The sequence below is a fragment of the Oxyura jamaicensis genome, chromosome 5 (assembly GCF_011077185.1).
Source record: "Oxyura jamaicensis isolate SHBP4307 breed ruddy duck chromosome 5, BPBGC_Ojam_1.0, whole genome shotgun sequence".
NCBI classification, from domain to species: domain Eukaryota; kingdom Metazoa; phylum Chordata; class Aves; order Anseriformes; family Anatidae; genus Oxyura; species Oxyura jamaicensis.
The window spans coordinates 62,779,238-62,798,828 of NC_048897.1; the positions used below are offsets into that span (position 1 = coordinate 62,779,238).

At 38.5% G+C, this 19,591-nt stretch overlaps 1 protein-coding gene across 2 annotated transcripts in view; it reads right to left on the reverse strand.

Moving 5' to 3' along the window:
• The window catches only part of GALNT18 (polypeptide N-acetylgalactosaminyltransferase 18), a 230,451-nt gene that overhangs the window by 11,819 nt on the left and 199,041 nt on the right, over window positions 1-19,591 (reverse strand). For both annotated transcript variants that reach the window (XM_035327671.1, XM_035327670.1), the window contains one exon: window positions 6,381-6,545. In XM_035327671.1, coding sequence (XP_035183562.1) covers window positions 6,381-6,545 — 165 coding nt within the window. The remainder of the gene's footprint in view (window positions 1-6,380; window positions 6,546-19,591) is intronic.

Consider the following 19,591-nt stretch of genomic DNA (forward strand, 5'->3'; position numbering starts at 1 on the left):
CGTGCCTGGTAAAATTATGAAGAAGATGATCCTTTAAGTTATTGAAGCACACCTGGGGGACAGTGCACTCATTGGTCCCAGCCAACGTGGGTTCATGAGGCGTAGGTCCTGCCTAACAAATCTGATTTCTTTTTATGATAAGATCACCCATCTAGTCGACCAAGGGAAACCAGCTGATGTGATCTTTTTGGACTTCAGCAAGGCTTTTGACACAGTTTCCCATACAAAATTGGACAAAATGTCGAGCATACAACTTAACAAAAATGTCATATGCTGGGTGAGCAATTGGCTGATGGGCAGGGCTCAGAGGGTTGTGGTAAATGGGGCCACATCTGGTTGGCGGATGGTCACTAGTGGGGCGGGGGTTGTGGTTGACAGCAAGTTGAATATGAGCCAGCAGTGTGCCCTGGCAGCCAGGAGGGCCAACCGTATCCTGGGATGCATCAAACACGGCATTGCCAGTCGGTCGAGGGAAGTGATTGTCCTGCTCTACTCTGCGCTGGTGCGGCCTCACCTCGAGTACTGTGTGCAGTTCTGGGCACCACAGTACAAAAAGGACATTCAACTGTTGGAGAGTGTCCAGAGGAGGGTGACGAAGATGGTGAAGGGCCTAGAAGGGAAGACATATGAGGAGCAGCTGAGGTCACTGGGCCTGTTCAGCCTGGAGAAGAGGAGGCTGAGGGGAGACCTCATCGCAGTCTACAACTTCCTCGCGAGGGGGAGTGGAGAGGCAGGTGACCTATTCTCTGTAAACATCAGTGATAGGACCTGCAGGAACGGTGTTAAGCTGAAGCAGGGGAAGTTTAGGCTGGACATCAGGAAGAGGTTCTTCACTGAGAAGGTGGCTGCACACTGGAACAGGCTCCCCAGGGAAGCAGTCACTTCACCGAGTCTGTCTGAATTTAAGAAGTGGTTGGACTGTGCACTTAGTCACATGGATTGGAAACTGGGAGTGGACATGACAAAGAAACTACCTGTTGTTTAATGGTGCTAGCCCCTAGTTCTGCACTATGTGCACTCGGCAAGGGGCATATGAAAGTGGTACAGAGATTCTCTGCTTGGTTCACAAGCCTCCAGTTTAATCCTGCCACACCATCTCCATTCTGCATTGTTTGGTATATGGCTGTGGGTAATGGTTCTAGCTAGCAATAGTATTGCACATCTTTAAATTTCATGACATAAAGGGATGTGAGAATAATTCAGGATGGCTACCTGTCAAAAGCCAAAATCTGTGGGATGAACACAATGTAAACATGTTCGGTAATTTTCAGGTACATTCCTTGTTTATACAGCTACAGAGAGTATCTATTTAAGCTATATAATACCTATCTATTATCTTTTTAATATCTATTTAAATATGATACGAATGACCATGCTTTATCTGTGGAACGCTGTAACAGTTGAGTAAATTAATTTGCTCCCTTCTCTCTTCAACTTACCTTCCAAAGGAATTCCTACTATGATATTTGGGAAATGATACATATAGGAACCACAGTTGTCAGCAACAAATTTCATTTACAGCTTCTCAAGACAGCATAAACTACTGCCTCTGAACACTTCCAAATGGGAAGAATCCTCCAGCACTGACTAGCATTACACTTCTCCATAACACATAAAAGCAATGTTAGCATCCAAGGCAGGTGCAACTCCTAGTGGATGCAGATACAAGACAGTGCTGAGCATGTGCTGTGCACAGGTTCTCTCTCTGATGAGGTCTAAGGTGAGTGTTCCTCCATATAGATACATTCTCTGCTTACGTTTTTGTGGCAACCACACTGGAAGCTAAATTAAATTAACAGAGCCTGTTGTACTGAAAAAAAAAATCAACATGGAACAGCCTTAAAATGATTCACCTCTTAGGTTTTTACCTCTGTTTCATGTCCTTTCTCATAGGTTTTTTCTTTTTGCAGAACCCTTACCTGATACGTATCTCACAACAGTAAATAGTAATGACAGCAGGGCTAACCTGGTCAAAAGCATAAGAAACAGCCATATCCCTATCCACCTAGGTAGGAACATGTAATTCATTAAGACACTACAAGATAAAGAGTAACCGTGGAAAAACTTATTCCTTGTGCCTTTGTTATGCTGTCAGAGGGGCCCTAATGTGTCATAAGCATACTTTCTAAATCGCTACATATAGAACTGCTGTCAGCCAGGTGATATATGTAGAGATAAATTTCACTCACAGGACAGCAATTATGTCACAACTGCCTTTCTATCAGCAGTAAACCTGAAAAATCAGACTGGAAACTGAGGATCTTCTTAAAAATAAATGACTTACTGCAGCATTTAAAATATACTCTCTCTTACCACACCAAATAAAGTTAATAGTATTAGATAGTATAGTATTAGTATTAGATCAGAAGAGCATGGTTTTGGCCATCTGCTGTTTCCAGTGAAAGGTGTCCCAAGGAGGTTAAAGTCCAGGGGCATTAGTCTCCATCACCTACCTCTTAGAGCACCTTGTCTGTCACAAAACAGATTATGTTAAGACAATCAGTGCAGCAGCGCCAAGGACGGCAGATTTACTGAATGCGTGGACAGCAACTGTCATAGACAAGTGCTGCAGACATGATGCTTCCTGCAAACATTCAGTTACAGTGGGGAGCAGACTGCTGCTGCCAGCACACTGCATGTGCACCTGCACCTTGCCATAAAGAGCTCACAGGCTACGAGCAGGATTGTTTAGTGCCAGTATTATATCACACAAAGACCTTCAAAGTATGTCTTACCCCAGAATGACTGCAGTAACTATGGTAAGTAAATCTAAAAAATATCATGGGGAATAAGTTCTAAATTACAGGCACAGAGTGGCAACTGTTAGTTTTTGCTTTCCTAATGGCTCTTGATGCCAGAGCAGGTTTCTTGATACCATGTATAAATTAATGTTTTAGTAGAATTCTCACCACTTTACTACCATGTAATTCTTGTCCTTATCCTTTCTGCTTTGTGTCATTTCTGATCACTTACCTTTTGGTAAAAGATCTAGTTTTGTTCTGATTAAATGAAAAAGAGACATACTGAACTAGGTGAATTGTCAAATACCTCTAATGCTCTAAGACTTTACAGCATTAAAGTATTCCCAAAATAAGCATTTCTCTAGGAGAAGACTTGACAGATAACCCCAACAACAAAATTATTGAACACTACCCAGTTGATGGGAGTCTGTTCAGGGCTAATTTACATAATTTGACATAGTTGCAGTTATAAACACTTCCAAGAAGCCTTGGAAGCAAGAATGTAACTGAAGCCTACATTTTACTGGGTCTCGTTGCATTTGGCAGCTGTACAAAGCTGTGGAGCATAGAAGTTTGCTCACATGGATCCTGATTATACAAACATAACACAAGCTTTGAATGCTCAATAGACTTTTGTCCTGTACAGAAAAGCTACCACAAAGTCTCCCAAGGCTTCTATCCAGTCAACCCCCACAAAATACAATGAAAACTTTTGAGGTACTGGTGGTGGTTCCCTCCCTGTTAATACCTGACAAACTGCTATTCTATCCAAAGGCTAGCATTTCCTGAAAGAATAGCATGGATTTCCTGAACATTTGACTTGAGCTTCCAACAACTGAAGGTAACCACATAACAGAAAATAATAATAATAATTAAAAAAAAAAAAAAACGAAGTAAATCATATTTTATTTTTAATCAAGTTATATATATGTGTATATACATAGAGTTCTAGTCATACAAATATGTAAATGAAGTTGGACAATAATTCTGTAATACATCTACAGACTCGAGACTAGTTGAGGATGACACCAATTTTCTACTTTTGTCGTAAGGATTTTTATCGTCTCTACATTCTAACAAGGCAAGTGAGAAGGAAAAAGCTATCTGAAAAATGCACTTTTCAAAAAATATAGCTTTATAGCACCTATAAAGCTATAGCCATTTAATAGAATCATTAAGGTTGGAAAAGACCTTCAGGATCATCTGGTCCAACCATCACCATACTACCACTGTCACCCACTAAACCATGTCCCCATGCACCAGATCCAAACTTACCTACACCTGAATACTTCACAAACTTCAAGACTACATAAGCATCAATACTTACAGTCCTGCTATTTTTCAGTAGTCCTGCTCACTGCATAATATGGAAAAGAAATTCCAGAACTTTCAAAACATAATAAAAAAGACTCTTCTCAGAGAGACAGCTTCCAGTTCATTCACAGAAACTCATGCCTTACCACACACTAAATGAGAACATTTCAGAGTTCATTGGTTGATGTTGGAAAGCCCTGATTAGATTTACACTCTCATTACTTTTCTTCTAGGTTACAGCATGCACAAGAGGCTGTGTACTATGCTGTATGATGAGAAATAACAGCATTTTGATTGCACTGGATATTAACAAAATCCTTTTTGAACATACAACTTTTAATTATTTCATTTGTCTCTTAATTTATCATAAGGAAACAACTAATTAGCTTTCACTTCTCCTGGGCATTTTTTTTAATAGAAGACTTAAGCACAGGGTTTAGTCTAACAGCGCCGTACCTTCTGTGGGAGATTGTTTTCTGTCTGTAACTCTATTCCGTATTAGAAATACAATCCTAAATTAGTTAAATATCATTTCAGAAGTTTTTGTTTGTTTGTTTGTTTGTTTGTTTGTTTTAAATTACATTATTGCATTCTATTGCTGCAACCCCAAATCAGATCTAAAGTAGTAAGTATGACAAAATGGCAGCAATATCCTGGAGTAGAAATCATTAATTATCACCAAAGGGTTGGGTTATCCACCAAAGGATTGGTTATTGCTATTCAGCAATAGGTGGACAGTAATAAAAAGTTACCAAAAGGCTATTTAAAAAAATACATTAATATATTAATTCTACATTTTAGAAATGGTACAAAAAAAGTTAGGTGCAGAGATGGCACCTATTATGAAACAACCCCACTGCATGACAAGATAATTGTTAAAATTTGGTAGAAGACTTAATTAAAATTCTGCCCTTAAGGAACTGAAAGTGAAAGCTGGGATGTCCTTCCAGATTAGGTAGTTGAAGTCTGCTGCTTCAGAGCTACCATTTAAAGACAAAGACCTGGATTACATTCAAGTATAAATATAAATTATGTCAATAGTATGTTTTACTGATCACTGTCTGAATGGTCTCTGCACTAAGGGAGAGGTTTACCAACATCTTAATATACTAACTAACCATGGCTGTTGAAGTCAAAGAAATAAACACAGACAAAAACAAAACAAAAACAAACAACTTACTAGTGGCCAGAAAATACATTTGCAAACCCTTGGTGGATATTATAGAAGAAGCTAAACACAGGGATAAAAATCCCCATAAGGCTGAGCCTCAGTCATGGTCTTATATACCACTAATGTAGGTTTTTGGTAAGAAAGGCTAGCTGTGCCATATTTCACAGAAATGGAATACACAACTAAGTGTACTTCATATACTCAAAACTGCAGAGGAGCAACTGGGACCCTTCAAACTCACACAAGCTATTAAATTTTCCCCAGAAGCTAAATCAGGTACTTGTTTAGAAAGTATTGTAATCTCATTTTATTTGTCCTACGATATAGATATGTCGGTACCTGACATGCTAAATATCTTAGTTTTTATCTTTAGAAAACCTCATCTTCTTTTGAAAGATCAGATTTGACTATCTTCAGCTTCTAACCACTGGAACCTGTTTTGTCTTCAGGATAACCTGTCTCTCTTTATGGAAATGCTGATATGTTTCTGAGTCACCCTGCCACATCCCCTTAGCTAGATTGAGTAGCATGCTCTCTGTAAGCATTATATCATGAAGTGTGTTCTAGCCTCAGAACCTCTGTGGCTTTTTTGTAGTTCTCCCTTGTATTTCTAAATCATTTATGAAGTGTGGACACCAGGACTGGATTCCATATCTTATCAGCATTCTCATCACTGCGAAATTACTTCTGAGTCTTTACGTGCACTTCTTACATCAGGCCAAAAATTGCAGTAGCCTTTGTAAGTAAGGAATTGCAAAACTAGCTCATTATGAGGCTGTTATCATCCATGAACCAATAACTGCTTTTCTGAGCTGCTACTTAAAAAAATAAAAACATAAAAAATAAAGCTTTACTTTTCTTGTTTCTAAGTAGGTTAGTTTGTATTTGACTCTACTAAGGATCATTCTGTAACAATAACTTTGTCTTAGCAGCCTGTTAGTAAATCATCTATTTTGAATTTGTAAGAATATAATAAAAAATTTATAACCTTCTGAGGTAGCTGACATTGGGATCAAATGTAAACATAGCTTACTGGAACTGTGAAAAAAAAACAAGGATAAATCTGGTTCTGTTCTCTTATTAAACAGATTACTCACACTTCAGATACTGAAACAGAGCTTTTTTGAACCTTCATTGAAATGAGTAAGACTTACCTGAGTAAACTGCCAGTAAAGCTTCATTCTCTTGGCTTTGGCATAATTGCATTCAATGAGCCTGGGCCTGCTGTTCACATCCACCAGGCATCTGTTGTCATCATCGTCGATAGTGGGACTCAGAACACCCACATGGAGCTGCTGATTGCTTGTGTAATAAACATTCTGCAACAGGAAGCACAAACAAGATTTGTGGCCTCTAGCCAGAAGCACTTTTTACCAAAAATCAAATGGCAAATACAAATACGCTGAATAGCAGTAGGCTGACCCCATGGTGGCTTTTAAATTATTTCTGTTCATGCAGGAAGTAACACAACGTTTTAAAAGTTGGTCTAAATTAATTGTTACCAACAAGTTGATGTTTGCTGATTAACAGAAATCAGTCCCCTACTCAGTCTGATTCAGTCTGAGCACCCTTCTGGGCAGAAGCAAAACAATGGCTCTGGTTGGAGGAACTCCCTTATTCTGTTTGCTGGCAAAACTTTACAGAAATAAGAAAGTCAAATGTAATTATGCTTAACAGAGATAATTAGCAGGTTGTCACTTACCTTTAGAGAGCTCACCCTACCTGTTAACATCACTTTTCAGTGTGGAACAGTTTAGAAAAAGAGATCTGAAATCTTGTACCTTGCCTGCTATTGGGACTGGCCAATAACCAGTTCATAAGCAGCATGTAAAACTAAGCTCCAGCTGAAGCAAACTGTGATGGCTAGTCCGTCTGACTAAGCTCTTTCGGAATGCTGCTTTGCTTATCCAATAATAAGACTATTACTCTATTATTATGGATATTCTGTATATTATAGCATCTCATCCAATGATATCACATCTTATTTCAGAATTGAACTCATAATGCTGATAACCTGATGATTTCACTACAAGGTTTTATCTAATGGCAGTAGTGCTTTAAAAGCACATACCCTATACAAATGCTGCTTCAACTGCTAATGAACAGTGAGCTACTGGTTTGGTCTGCTCATGGCCAGACGACTTTTCTGAAAAACCTATGGACAATCCCTGGCTCCTTTACCCAAGCCCCAGAAAAAGAGTCCCCAAGTTACCATCTTATAATGTGCTTGTTAAGTATGCACATGAGGCTGTTGATTGATGATCTTTTAAAGTGACTTGCAGGTGAAATAATGTCTTATGTGGTAAAGCCAGGTTTATGTTTTATCATCTTCTACGTAACCCTATAAGAAGAAGTTTGTACTTGAGATTTAAGTTATTCTAAAGATGAAGGGATGACTGCCCACAGCAGTAGTTTCTTCAAGAGGATGCTTTTAACAAGTATCAATAAGTATGCTAGCTGTTCTGCACTATACTTTAGCACAAAATGGACAACTAGAAGAACTTTTTTTTAAAACACTTCAGAAGACAGAGGCAAAACACATTTTTCCGGCACATCTGCTCTACAATATTGCAACATCACCATCAACTAACACAACACAGGATTGAAATTTTGCAGTAATTTAGGAAATAAATTTTTGAACAATCACTCCAGTACTTTCTGGGAAGTCCAGATGACTGAGTTTTAAATATGGACTACTAAGGCATTAAGGTAGTTTTGAAATTTTGACTCAAACCTTGAATCTTTGTTTCTGCTAAAACAACAAATGCATCAGTCGTCTTTATTTAAGGGACCGGAAACTCAGTAGCCAAAAATGTGCTTAGTTCTGCTGAAGTTAAGATACTGGCTAGCTGCTGATGTAGAGCATTCATTCAAAGTTTCTTTACACTTTCACTGAAGAAGAGACTCAAGTCTCAGCAAAACACCACCACACATTTTCACACCAGCAGCACACACACATTCCCTGAAGAGCTGCTGAATTTCCACAGAAAGAACCCTGTTTGGATACTGGTACCAAAGCTGATGATTTAAAAACAAACAAACAAAAACACAACAACAACAACTCCCTTTTTCTGTAAGAAAATGAGCCTCTTTACATTTCATTAGTCTGCTCTAGCCCACAGCACTTCACCATCTGTTTTTTTTTCACTGCAATAGTATTGATATACTGCTGTGTCTCCTGGGCAACGGGAAAGGAACACCTTTGTTCAGAAAGTCGGTTAGGTTGGAGAGAAGGCACTTGCCTCTTGAAAAGGTGAAACTGCACAGATTCAATGTTACAGTCACAAACTCACAGGATTTGAGACTAGCAAAGTGTCAGTCAGTGTGAGCCTTAGGCACATCTTCAACTACAGTCCTGCCAGGTGCTTTTCAAGGGTGGATGAGTGCAGTTTGCACCCTGACAGCACGCTAGCTCTGGAGGCTACCACTTGCCACCTGTGTTCCCTGCCCATTCTACAGGTCCAGCTGCATTCAGTGTTCCCATGAAATTTCCACTTGAAGCCAGGGGCTGGCAGCTAATCTGCTGCAAAGTAACGCAAAATAATTTGTTCAAAACAAAAACCTGGTGTTAAGAATCTAAAGGTTTGCAGCAAACAAGCTTGCAATACCTGCATCTGAAGAAAAGTAATTCCCTTGCCTTCAAAGCTTGCCATACATCTCTGCCACAAAGTTTCCGTTTCTTATGTTTTTAAAGAACAGCTTCTTGACTGATCACGTTCATAATTAACCTTACTCTGGAAGTTAGAATTGGTGCAGGTGTTGTGTTGTGTTTTGTTTTGTTTTAAAACTGTTTATAATATTATTTTATTTTATATATATATATATGTATATATATATATATTTTATTTTTTTTCCTGAGAAACTTTGCCTGCAAATTTCCTTGTGCCTTAAATACTGCATCTTCCAATTAACGAAACAGTTATTTCTAAACTAATTTTCTTGAATTTATTTTCCTAGAAGTGATCTATTTAAGGTCACTGCTTCATTTCCTGTTTCTATTACCTGCTAATCTCTCTGATTATTAACATTAAGATGAAATACAAAACAAACCGTGATTGTTATCGCATTAATAGTACTAGTAGAATGTTTCTCAGGATCTTTCTAAGATGAAACAGTGAGGTTTAGTCACAACATGCTTCTTATCTGTTCTAAACAGCTCCTTCTGTTAAAAAAAAAAAAAAAAAAAAAAGCTGAAAGATGAAAACACAAATGGGTGGTAGGTAATAGCTGCATAGCCTAGGATTCTCAAGAAATCTTCATAATGACTGTGAATTATTAGAGAAAATTTGCTGTCCAAAATATTTTTCCTACTTCCATTTCAGGCAAACCGACTGCTCTACATATTTTTTTCTATTTAATATTCTAAGTCTCACTTTTTCTGAAAACAGAATTTTCTTGAATATCAGGAAAATTCACAGTACAATATTGTAATGAAAACAAAAGTTGCATACGCTGCTATGACTCAGACCAATTCCAGAATAAAGGAGAAGCAACGCCATCCTTCATTTACCACTGGACCAAGCATAGCCCTGCTCATTTTCAGGGAATTCAAGACTCCCTCCCTTTTGATGCAGTCTCATGTAGCAAGTCAGCATGGAAGAGGAAAAGGAGAGTTCATGCCTGGAGTCACAGGCTTCCCTAATTCTTAATTATTATGTTCAGAATTAAGGGTCCTTTTGCCTTTCTATTCCACTTAATCACCTCCTAGACAAACTCTGCTTTCAGCTGCAATCTTGAATTTTCACGTGTATAGCCAGCCATCTAACTGCCAAGAAAATCACCCTCTGCTAAGTTACTGCTCACTGGAAAACACAAGTGCACATCCATGCTAGTGCCAGAAGCATCAAGTAGGCATAGCAAAAAGCAGATATGCATAAGAATGCTCAAAAGCTGAAAAAAAATAGTTTGCAATTTACAAAAGTTAGAGCTGAGATAACGCATACTGAATCTAGCATATGCATCTAGCACATACATGTGTCTTCCCTGGTGTTGGAGCTCATCTGGCTAGATTTGGCTACTTTTACTGGGGGAACCATACGAAGTACGCTTATCCCCATTTCATACTGCAGTTCCCTCATGAAGGCAGTGAGGCTCAGCTGAGTCAGATGGAGCAGGCTAAAAGCTTGGGACAGACCTCAGTGGTACAGATCAGCCAGTCATTCAGGGCCTGGCGAACCGGCAGTTGTTGCTGTCCTTTCTAGAAAAATGCCAGCTGGATTTCCATTGCAAATTTCCTCTAGAGCTAGAACGATAATTTTGGTGGGATACGCACATCATAAGTGCTTTGATGTAGCGCTGCCATACAGAACACATCCTAAATCTGCCATGCAAGCAATGAAGGCTCATTCAGCAAACTTTTTTTGCACAGTAAAAATACTTCAAATACCTATACAAAATAAAATTTGCACAAAACCAAACAAAAACCAATATGATGCATTTGAGTACAAGGAAGGTAAATGACCTTTCCTCATTTGGACGCAAATATATTGTTTTGGTCTCACGATGTAGAATTTTTGTTCATGAGAATTTTTGCCCTACAAGGTCAAATCATTTTTCCCATTGCAATTAACACTGAAATTCCACTGACTTTAAGTGCAATGAGATTTTTGGCTCCAGGTTTATTATTAAACGTGGAGAAGCCACCAGAGTTAATAAAGAACTCAGAGCTGCACTGAGTTGCCAGTTGCAGTAAATTATTCATAGGACCTGGTTTATCATGCAGCAGAAAGTTACAGTAAGATGTTCAACTTAACACAAGACAATTATCTGAAGGATAAATTGCCAACTCCCCACTGGAAGTTTAAAGCAATACACACTAATTTTCAGGCTGAAAGCCATTTGTAATCCTTATGGCAGTGTTCCCAGATGAAATCACTCTAGAGAATGGCACATGACTGTGCATTTATAATGAGCGAACTTAGTGCTCACCAACAGCAGTATTTATTTGTTACCCTGCTGTTGGCATAATAACTAAGAAGGGCAAGAAGTCTGATCCGCCACTACTTTATTCCATCTTTGAACAATATTTTTTTTTCCAAATGAGTCTATGAAGTCATTTATTGTTAGGAGTAACATATTAGATCCAAAGTCTCACAGCATATTCATACTTGAGTACAACTCCAGCTAAAGAGCAGCCTGGTGGATTTCAGTAAATCCAGAGCTGGTTAACGTTGCTGCTCAGATATTTATGCTGTTCCTGATTTCTCTTCCAGCAGTTCTTGTTACATAAACACATCTGAATGAAAGAACCTTGTTACCCTGATATGAAAACTCTCCACAGAATCCAAGTTCATTATGGATAACACAAATACATCACTAAGATCAAAATCAAGTGTTTTCGCATTTGATATTCAAGTAGAAAGAGCCTTCTTGCAGAAACCCTGCTGTAAAAATCAATGAGCAACTGAGGAATAGCATCCAACAGCAGGTGATATTTCTACAAGCTAGTAATTTCACATGGAGCAGAATCACATAGATTTTCTAGACATAGCTGGCATGGTACTACAAACATGAAGCTGTTGTGCAAAATTATGCTTTGAAACATACTCTTAAATACTTTGTTATACCCTTATTACTGAGGGTATATAAAGAACATCCTTGCTTACCTAATTCTATCAACCATCTTAAATGACAGTGACCTTCATACATTAGTCCAACAATTGTGTATAAGTTCCCTGACATATACACACACTAATATATGAGCCACTCTGAGTCTCAGAAAACCAAAGAATTATCCTTGCAGTTGCATACACACTTCATGTGATGTGATAGGAGCGAGGCTGTGCTGTCCTGTAGCCACGATCAGCAGCATCACCGCATCTTGTACTGCCCTAAAAAACTTACTACTGAAGGAATACAAACATAAAAACTCAAATTGAGAATTATAAATAAATAAATAAATAAAACGGAATTTTTCATCCCTAAGCTATATATCAACAGTTAGAAAATGTGTTATTTTTCTGAGGTAGGTTTTCAGCTGGTGCAGCCTGATGTTACAACTTTGAAATAATTATAACCATGTTTTATTCATGTCCATGTTCAGTTCACTCTGAAACTTGTCTTACTGATCAGCTGACAAACAGCTAGTATACCAAGGGTAGCCACATGCTAAATTAGGTTTAAATTATAAAGTGCGGAAGAAGGAAACTACTCACTATTTCAACTCAGTCCTTAGATTCACATCTACTGAGCTAGCCCATAGGTGTACTGGTTGTTTGACGTACTTGTTCTTCATGTGTGTACACTAATTAACTTCTAAACTCTAAGCAACAACCGATATTTGGTTACAGTAAAGCCAAGGGGCTCAGAAACTTTAAATACAGTTTAATGCTATAAATACAGGCTTAAAGCCACAAAAAAATGTTAAGGTATTTTAATAGAAAATAGACAGGAAGTCAGTGCCAGACTTTGTCTTTTTAATTTAAATTCATGAACCTATAGTGCAGTGGAATACCTAATGTTGCTTTTGGCTACTTTAGTATTCTTCTTTGGTTTTATTTAAAGCAAGGAGAAAAATGCCCTTTCTTAAGCTTCACTTTTAAAATTGAATGGAACTGTCTTTCATTGTTTTTTATGTATGCTTTCAATACTTCAATAGTTTTCATAATCCTAGTAACTATAGAATTAATGACACCTGTATAAAGGAAACTTTTACTTGAATCACTTCCTAAAGCTTCTTCTCTGCAGAAGCAATCTTCATGGAAGATACTGAAGGTTTGGGAGGTTTGTATTTTTTAATGTTTGTTTTTTAATAGTCCTCGTTAATCCTGCATGGCAGTGAGTGGTGAGGATGAATACAGAGGTCCTGCAGATCCTCTTGCCTTCCATAAGTTCTGTGAACTTTAAACATTTTGTGAAAGAACAACATGAAGACCCCCCCCAGCTAATCAGCTCCTTAAAGGTACTACTTAACCCCTGTGCTTACTGGCTCTACAAGCTCCAGTGAAAGCAGTCACTAATCTCTTTCAAATTCCAGACAAGCCAAGTCTCACCCATTCTCCTTAAGATTGTACTTGTATTTGATTTAAGGTTTCCAAGAGGTATCATGTGACACTAATATATGCAAATACAAAACTAAATGCCTAAAATTACTTATTTTTGTGCCAAAGACAGTAAAATGCAGACAAAGACTTCTACATGAAAGTGATACTCTATATACAGAAAAAGAAAAAAGAAAGGCAACACATTTCAACCTAAGCTAATCAGTGAAAGTCTGATTATCTTTTTGTGTTGGTTTGTTTAGGCTACCAGAAGGGACATACTTACTTTGCCCCTCAGAACAAATCAAGAAATCCACAAGGGTTCATCAATCAAATTTGTTTGTCAAGTGATCTTCTTGCAGGCATCTTTTGGAGTAGAACAAAATGAAATGCAAAAACAAGTGCTCTTAATGTCTTATAGTCTCAGCTAATCTAGTTGTTTTTAAGTCTTCTTCTATAGCATGCAAAGGAATAAATCCCATGGCAAGGAGAATGAGGCTTGAATCATTCACAGAAAAACTGAGATGTTTGATACAATTCCACTGAAATCAAATGAATGATCAGGATCAAAGGAGTCCTTCCCCCTATTCCTTTGCATACAATTAAGTCCTACAGATGTTACATAAGTACAGCAATACACTGACCTAAATGACTGTGCCAATTTTACCGTACAGAGGCTGCAGTCAGAACACCAATGGAACATTTTGTCAAAACTGAGGTGAAGCTGGAACCTAAAGATTCTGTAGGACTCAAAGAATGTGTAACAGTGAAAGGTGCTTCATACTGAGAGTTTTAAAATCACTCCAGATAGCAGTGTTTACTTCAGCAGCTGTTTAAACCTCCCCCTTAACCTCCTAAACTCTCAGGCTTGGTGTTAAACACTGTGAAAGAGGCTTATTATGGTTATTATTAAACTCATTAATTAGTTAGGAAAACCATATGGCAACCCACAAGATAAGCAGCATAGCTATGTGGAATACTGTCAATGTTCTAGCACCATGACTAGTTAGAAAAACCTCCACAGTGCAGCAGAGGATTTCAAAATAAAACTAAAGGAAATTTACTTCGTTTAAATTCAGAAATACAATAGAAACTCGGCACAGATGTACAGCACTTGCATAGACAATTTTCTTTGATTTTATTCTCTCACGATTGCTTCAGGAATTGTAGTACTGCTGAGTTTGTGACACATGACCAGCTGGGAACTCCATCTTGAAGGTTTATTACTTTCAGGTATATTTGCATTTCCATACACAGAACATTTAGTACTGCAGTTTCCGTGGTAAGCAGTTTGTTACCAAGCTGTCACTTGCGCTGCTCAGTGGATACTTTTGTATACTGAATACTATCTGTATTCTTCCCAGGTTAGAATTAGTCATTTTCCAGAGTAAAATCTTGTCATTATTAAAGTTTGCAGAGGTTTTGCTTCAGGTTTTCATGTCATATATACTTTATAATTACAGAACTTAATAGGCAAATACTATTCTTGGACTACTTTCACAGTCAGTAACATTATTTTTAATAAACTACACTATAGTAAATGAAATCACTGACAGTTTTGGTAACCATGCATTCAGTATTCAAAGCACAAGAATTACTTCGTCATAATATGAATACAATTACAGACATCTCATGTCTACAACATGTTTTACAACATGTTAATGGAGGATGAGTTTGAATGCTCATGGTGCAGACACAAGTGATAACAACCAAAAGAGAGTAGAGACCACCTTGCATCATTTTGCGCTGGTCATTTCTGTCATTGACAGGTGAGTTTTTCTCTTTTTATAAAAGTCAGGGATTTATTTACATTTCACTTTGAGTTTGTGCTTAATTGCTTTAACAGATGAGGACCTTTTGCATGGTTATTTAGTGGATGGGGTAAGAGAAATAGTTTGGACTTTGCAGCTTTTGGTCCCTTGGAGAAAAAAAAAGAAAGTTACTCTTGTGTTCCCACCCTGGGGCATGTGGTAATATTTCCCCCTTTTAAACCAAGTTAAGCCCATTAAGCTGAAGAAAAGAATTTCTGATGTTTTAAGTGGACAGCATCAAAATCCTGAAATAAACTAGCCTACAGAAAGTAAAAACTTTCCTTAGCTGTAGAAAATGTATTTCAAGTAACAAAGGCTATCACTTCAACTGATTTGTTTCTATCTTGTTGGTCACTGTGTAGAGAGACTGACAGAAGCTCATGGAATTTTATCTAACCCAGCTATATCCTAAAAATGAAATTTCTTTCCTGAAACATTTTTAAACCTTCCAAAGTTAAATGGAGGAGTACATGTAGCTTAACTCAAATTCATCTGATTCTTGAAAAATGACACTTTTCCTGGCACCAAGTATTTTGAAGCAGTGGCTCCTCTGTTTGAAAGGTGACAGTAAATAATATCAGACAGAAAGAAGTCAGCATCTAGAATTTATATGAAGAGTCTGTATACTTTGACCTCACGCAAAAATTGTAGCATGAGTACTGTCTGTGTTCATGAATAAATTTCAAAGTTCACAAAGTTCTGCAAGGAAAATCAAAACATGTCTCAGACTGTGCTCACACCCTAGACATTGCTCCTTTCTTACATTTTCACCACTTAATGTACTTGCAGTGCTAATTATGTTTTTTAAAGGAAAAGTAGAAACTGGAAGGTGGACATCAGAAGTAAGCATACATAAAGATTTCTTACCATGAGTGCTTAACAGTCATTAAGAAGACTTTTCAGAGTAGGAACAACTAAATAAATAATGCTGTTTAAAAGGCAGAAAATTGGCTTCATGTCACACAGGACATTAATGTAAATTCAACTGTCCTAGCTGTGTGGGAAGGCTTACGGTGATTCGCGTAGTGAGCTTCAACTCTCCTGTGACTAAGAACATTGCCAACTCTGTATTGTGCCCCTTTCACAAATCATGCTGTAAACCTTGGCAAGAAATGAAACAGTAAATACTACGATACGCAGAGGCGCATTGCTTGATTGTTCAAATGGTAAGATACCTCTCCCACTGCTTTCATTCATGAGGGCTTGCTTTCTGGGGCTTTCAGTCCTACTGTGAAGGCTCACATATAGACTTGGGACTTACAGGTATCTACAGGCCAAGTAGAAGAGGCTCGTTTTTTTCTGAGCAACTACTTGTCATGTGGATGAATCAGCAAAGTAAAACCAACAACTCTAAATCCATGTTGTCTGAATGACCTTCAAGTACAATAAACCTCCAGTGAATAGCTAAAAGAGCTATGCTAAGCTTCAGGCTGCTCAGGTATGGCTAGGCCATGAGGATAAGCCATCTTCATCACAAAAGGTAAATTATGTCACAGATTTTCCCTTCTGCCTGTCTTAGGAGCCTGTATTTTATCTGACATAGATTATCCTATAAAGGTATCTGCAGGAGACAGACAGAAAGAAAACTCATTCTGTCTTGCTATTTAAACTAATAATAAAACTAGGCACATCAGTCCCCCATAATCAAAAGTCAGTAGATATTTGCAATAATACAGTTATTTCAGGACTCTTTTAAGTCAATTTTACAACATCATTTTGATTGTTCTGAACCAACAATAGTTACTTCTTTTAACATCTTCCTGATTTGCATATGAATAAAAACACTAAGATGATTACATTTGCCTATTGTGCAACACACTGTTTAGTGATTTGTATTATTTTGCACAGCTGATTCTTCCCAGAGCTCAAACACGTGTCAGTTCATGGGCACTCTAGGACCAGACAGTGCTCTCCTTACCAGGGGACAATGGTCCACACACATGACAGAAGGAAATGCCGTGCTTGTACATGGCCAAGGGGAGACACACTGCCACAAACCTTACACACGCGCCCACTCCAGACCAACAGGAAGGAGGGGAGCTACCCTCCTAATTCCCAGACACCCAGCTACAAGGCCCACACAGGCTATGCAGAAGCTAATTAAAGAGACAATTCAATACTTGCATCCTCTCCACAACTAGCAGAAAACTAGTATAAATCATGGAACCAGCAACTTGTCTTGGGTAACCAATGTAACAAGTGACGGTAGGTTGTGGGGTTTGCAGTCTCCTGCTGTGGGTTTTGGAAACCTCACCTTTCTGTGGTAAATGGGTGCTGGCCTCACACATTTTTGAGGCTATTAGATTTTTCAGCAGAAGGGAGAGTCCTGCTACATTGAACTTCTGCTTAGAGTGAGATAACTACATGGAAAAAGCTATTTCACTGGGTAGGTTTCTCTCTATTTTACATACTATGTTGGTCTGTGCCATTACCTAAGTAACTCATGAATTAAATATAGCAAAAACCCGAAAGGGTATTTGCAGAGCTAAATTTACCTAAGCCACACGAATTTTACTTAGTTTTTCCTTAAAAACACACCCAGACTACAGTAAAATGTCAGTAAACAAACTGCTTGTCCAGATCCTTCCTTGGTATGCATCTGGAGAACAGAACTACAATTTCCCTTCCATTTTGAATTTAAAAGTTATTTTCCTCCTGCATGCTCCTTTCAAAAAACCACTGTTGTCATCCTCACAAGCAGAATCACAGGGGAACAATTTGTCAGAGAAACTCCAGTACAACTCACTCTATGATTTATATGTCACATTCACAGTGAGGAAGCAATTTGGCGAGTTATAAATTACACTACTAGCTTCTTGGAAATTCCAGGTGAAATCTCAGGGTCTGCTTCAAGCCAGCAAAGCCCTTTCCTTGTGAACTAAACCATGCTAGTCCTAAAAGCAGGTACCAGAAAATTTTAATTTAAAACCAAAGAAGAATTTGGGAGATGATTGGGAAAACTGAGATGACAGGCTATATCCTCATCTGAGATTCTGAATCAGACTAACATACCTAATACAGCACTGAGTACAGTCTGACCTGTTATGATCTGTATATAGAGTTTTATTGTAATTTTGTGCTTCATTGAAGAGAAGAAAAATGTTTTGAAGCTAAGGCAGAAAAACAATCTGAGCCCACGTAGACTCATCTGTTTTTGCATCAAAGGGAAATGCAAGGCATGTTCCCATAACTGAACCAGCTTTCCAGCTTTTATTTTACAAACCTGGAGAAGTTCTTGCATTTTGTAAGATTAAAACTTCATGCATGCAGAACTGCTCCTAAACACCCTTTTCATATATATTAATGTAGGTTTTTCACTTGGTTGTTCTACCTTTAGACAAGAAGAGGTTAAATTCTGACATCTGTCTCTAAGCATCTTTTCATAAGAACTTCTCCTAATTCCTACAGTTTTTCTGAAGCCTCTTTTTCTAAGGGATTCACAGAATCACAGAATCATCTAGGTTGGAAGAGACCTCCAAGATCATCTACTCCAACCTCTGACCTAACACTACCAAGACCTCCACTAAACCATATCCCTAAGCTCTACATCTAAACGTCTTTTAAAGACCTCCAGGGATGGTGACTCAACCACTTCCCTGGGCAGCCCATTCCAGTGTCTAACATGCCTTTCAGTAAAGAAGTTCTTCCTAATATCCAACCTAAACCTCCCCTGGCGCAACTTAAGCCCATTCCCCCTCGTCCTGTCACCAGGCACATGGGAGAATAGACCAACCCCCACCTTGCTACAGCCTCCTTTCAGGTACCTGTAGAGAGCAGCAATAAGGTCGCCCCTGAGCCTTCTCTTCTCCAGGCTGAACAACCCCAGCTCCGTCAGCCGCTCCTCATAAGACTTGTTCTCCAGACCCTTCACCAGCTTTGTAGCCCTTCTCTGGACTCGCTCGAGCACCTCCATGTCCTTCTTGTAGCGAGGGGCCCAAAACTGAACGCAGTCCTCGAGGTGCGGCCTCACCAAAGGGGAGGGATACAGGGGCACAGGGGGACAATCACTTCCCTGGCCCTGCTGGCCACGCTGTTTCTTATACAAGCCAGGATGCTGTTGGCCTTCTTGGCCACCTGAGCACACTGCTGGCTCATATTCAGCCGACTGTCGACCAATACTCCCAGGTCCTTGGTCATTTCTTTGATTACTTCCATCCATCTTCACTTGTAATACAAAATGTTACCTATTCAGAGGGGACTGGTCTTTATTTACATTTTTGATGCTTCCTTCACTCAACAATCAACTTAGTGTTAATGAACTCACATGTCCTTGGATTTCAATATCTCAAAATATGTATATGAAATGTGTTATCTCTTAATAAAACTATTACTGTCTTTATATTCTCTGCAGTACATGGGTCACCACACTCAGTTTCTTGGTTGTATGAAGTATCTGACTTCTCTAAAGCTGCTCCACATTTAAAACCTGATCCACATTTCATAGGTGTTAGCTCAGTAGCCTTTCCTGAGGCATGGACTGAAAGTGTCAGGCCAGCCTTACTTCATTTAAAGCTTTAGTCATTGTCACTGAGCCTAAAGACTCAGCATTTATCCTACACTATGACTGTGGAAGCT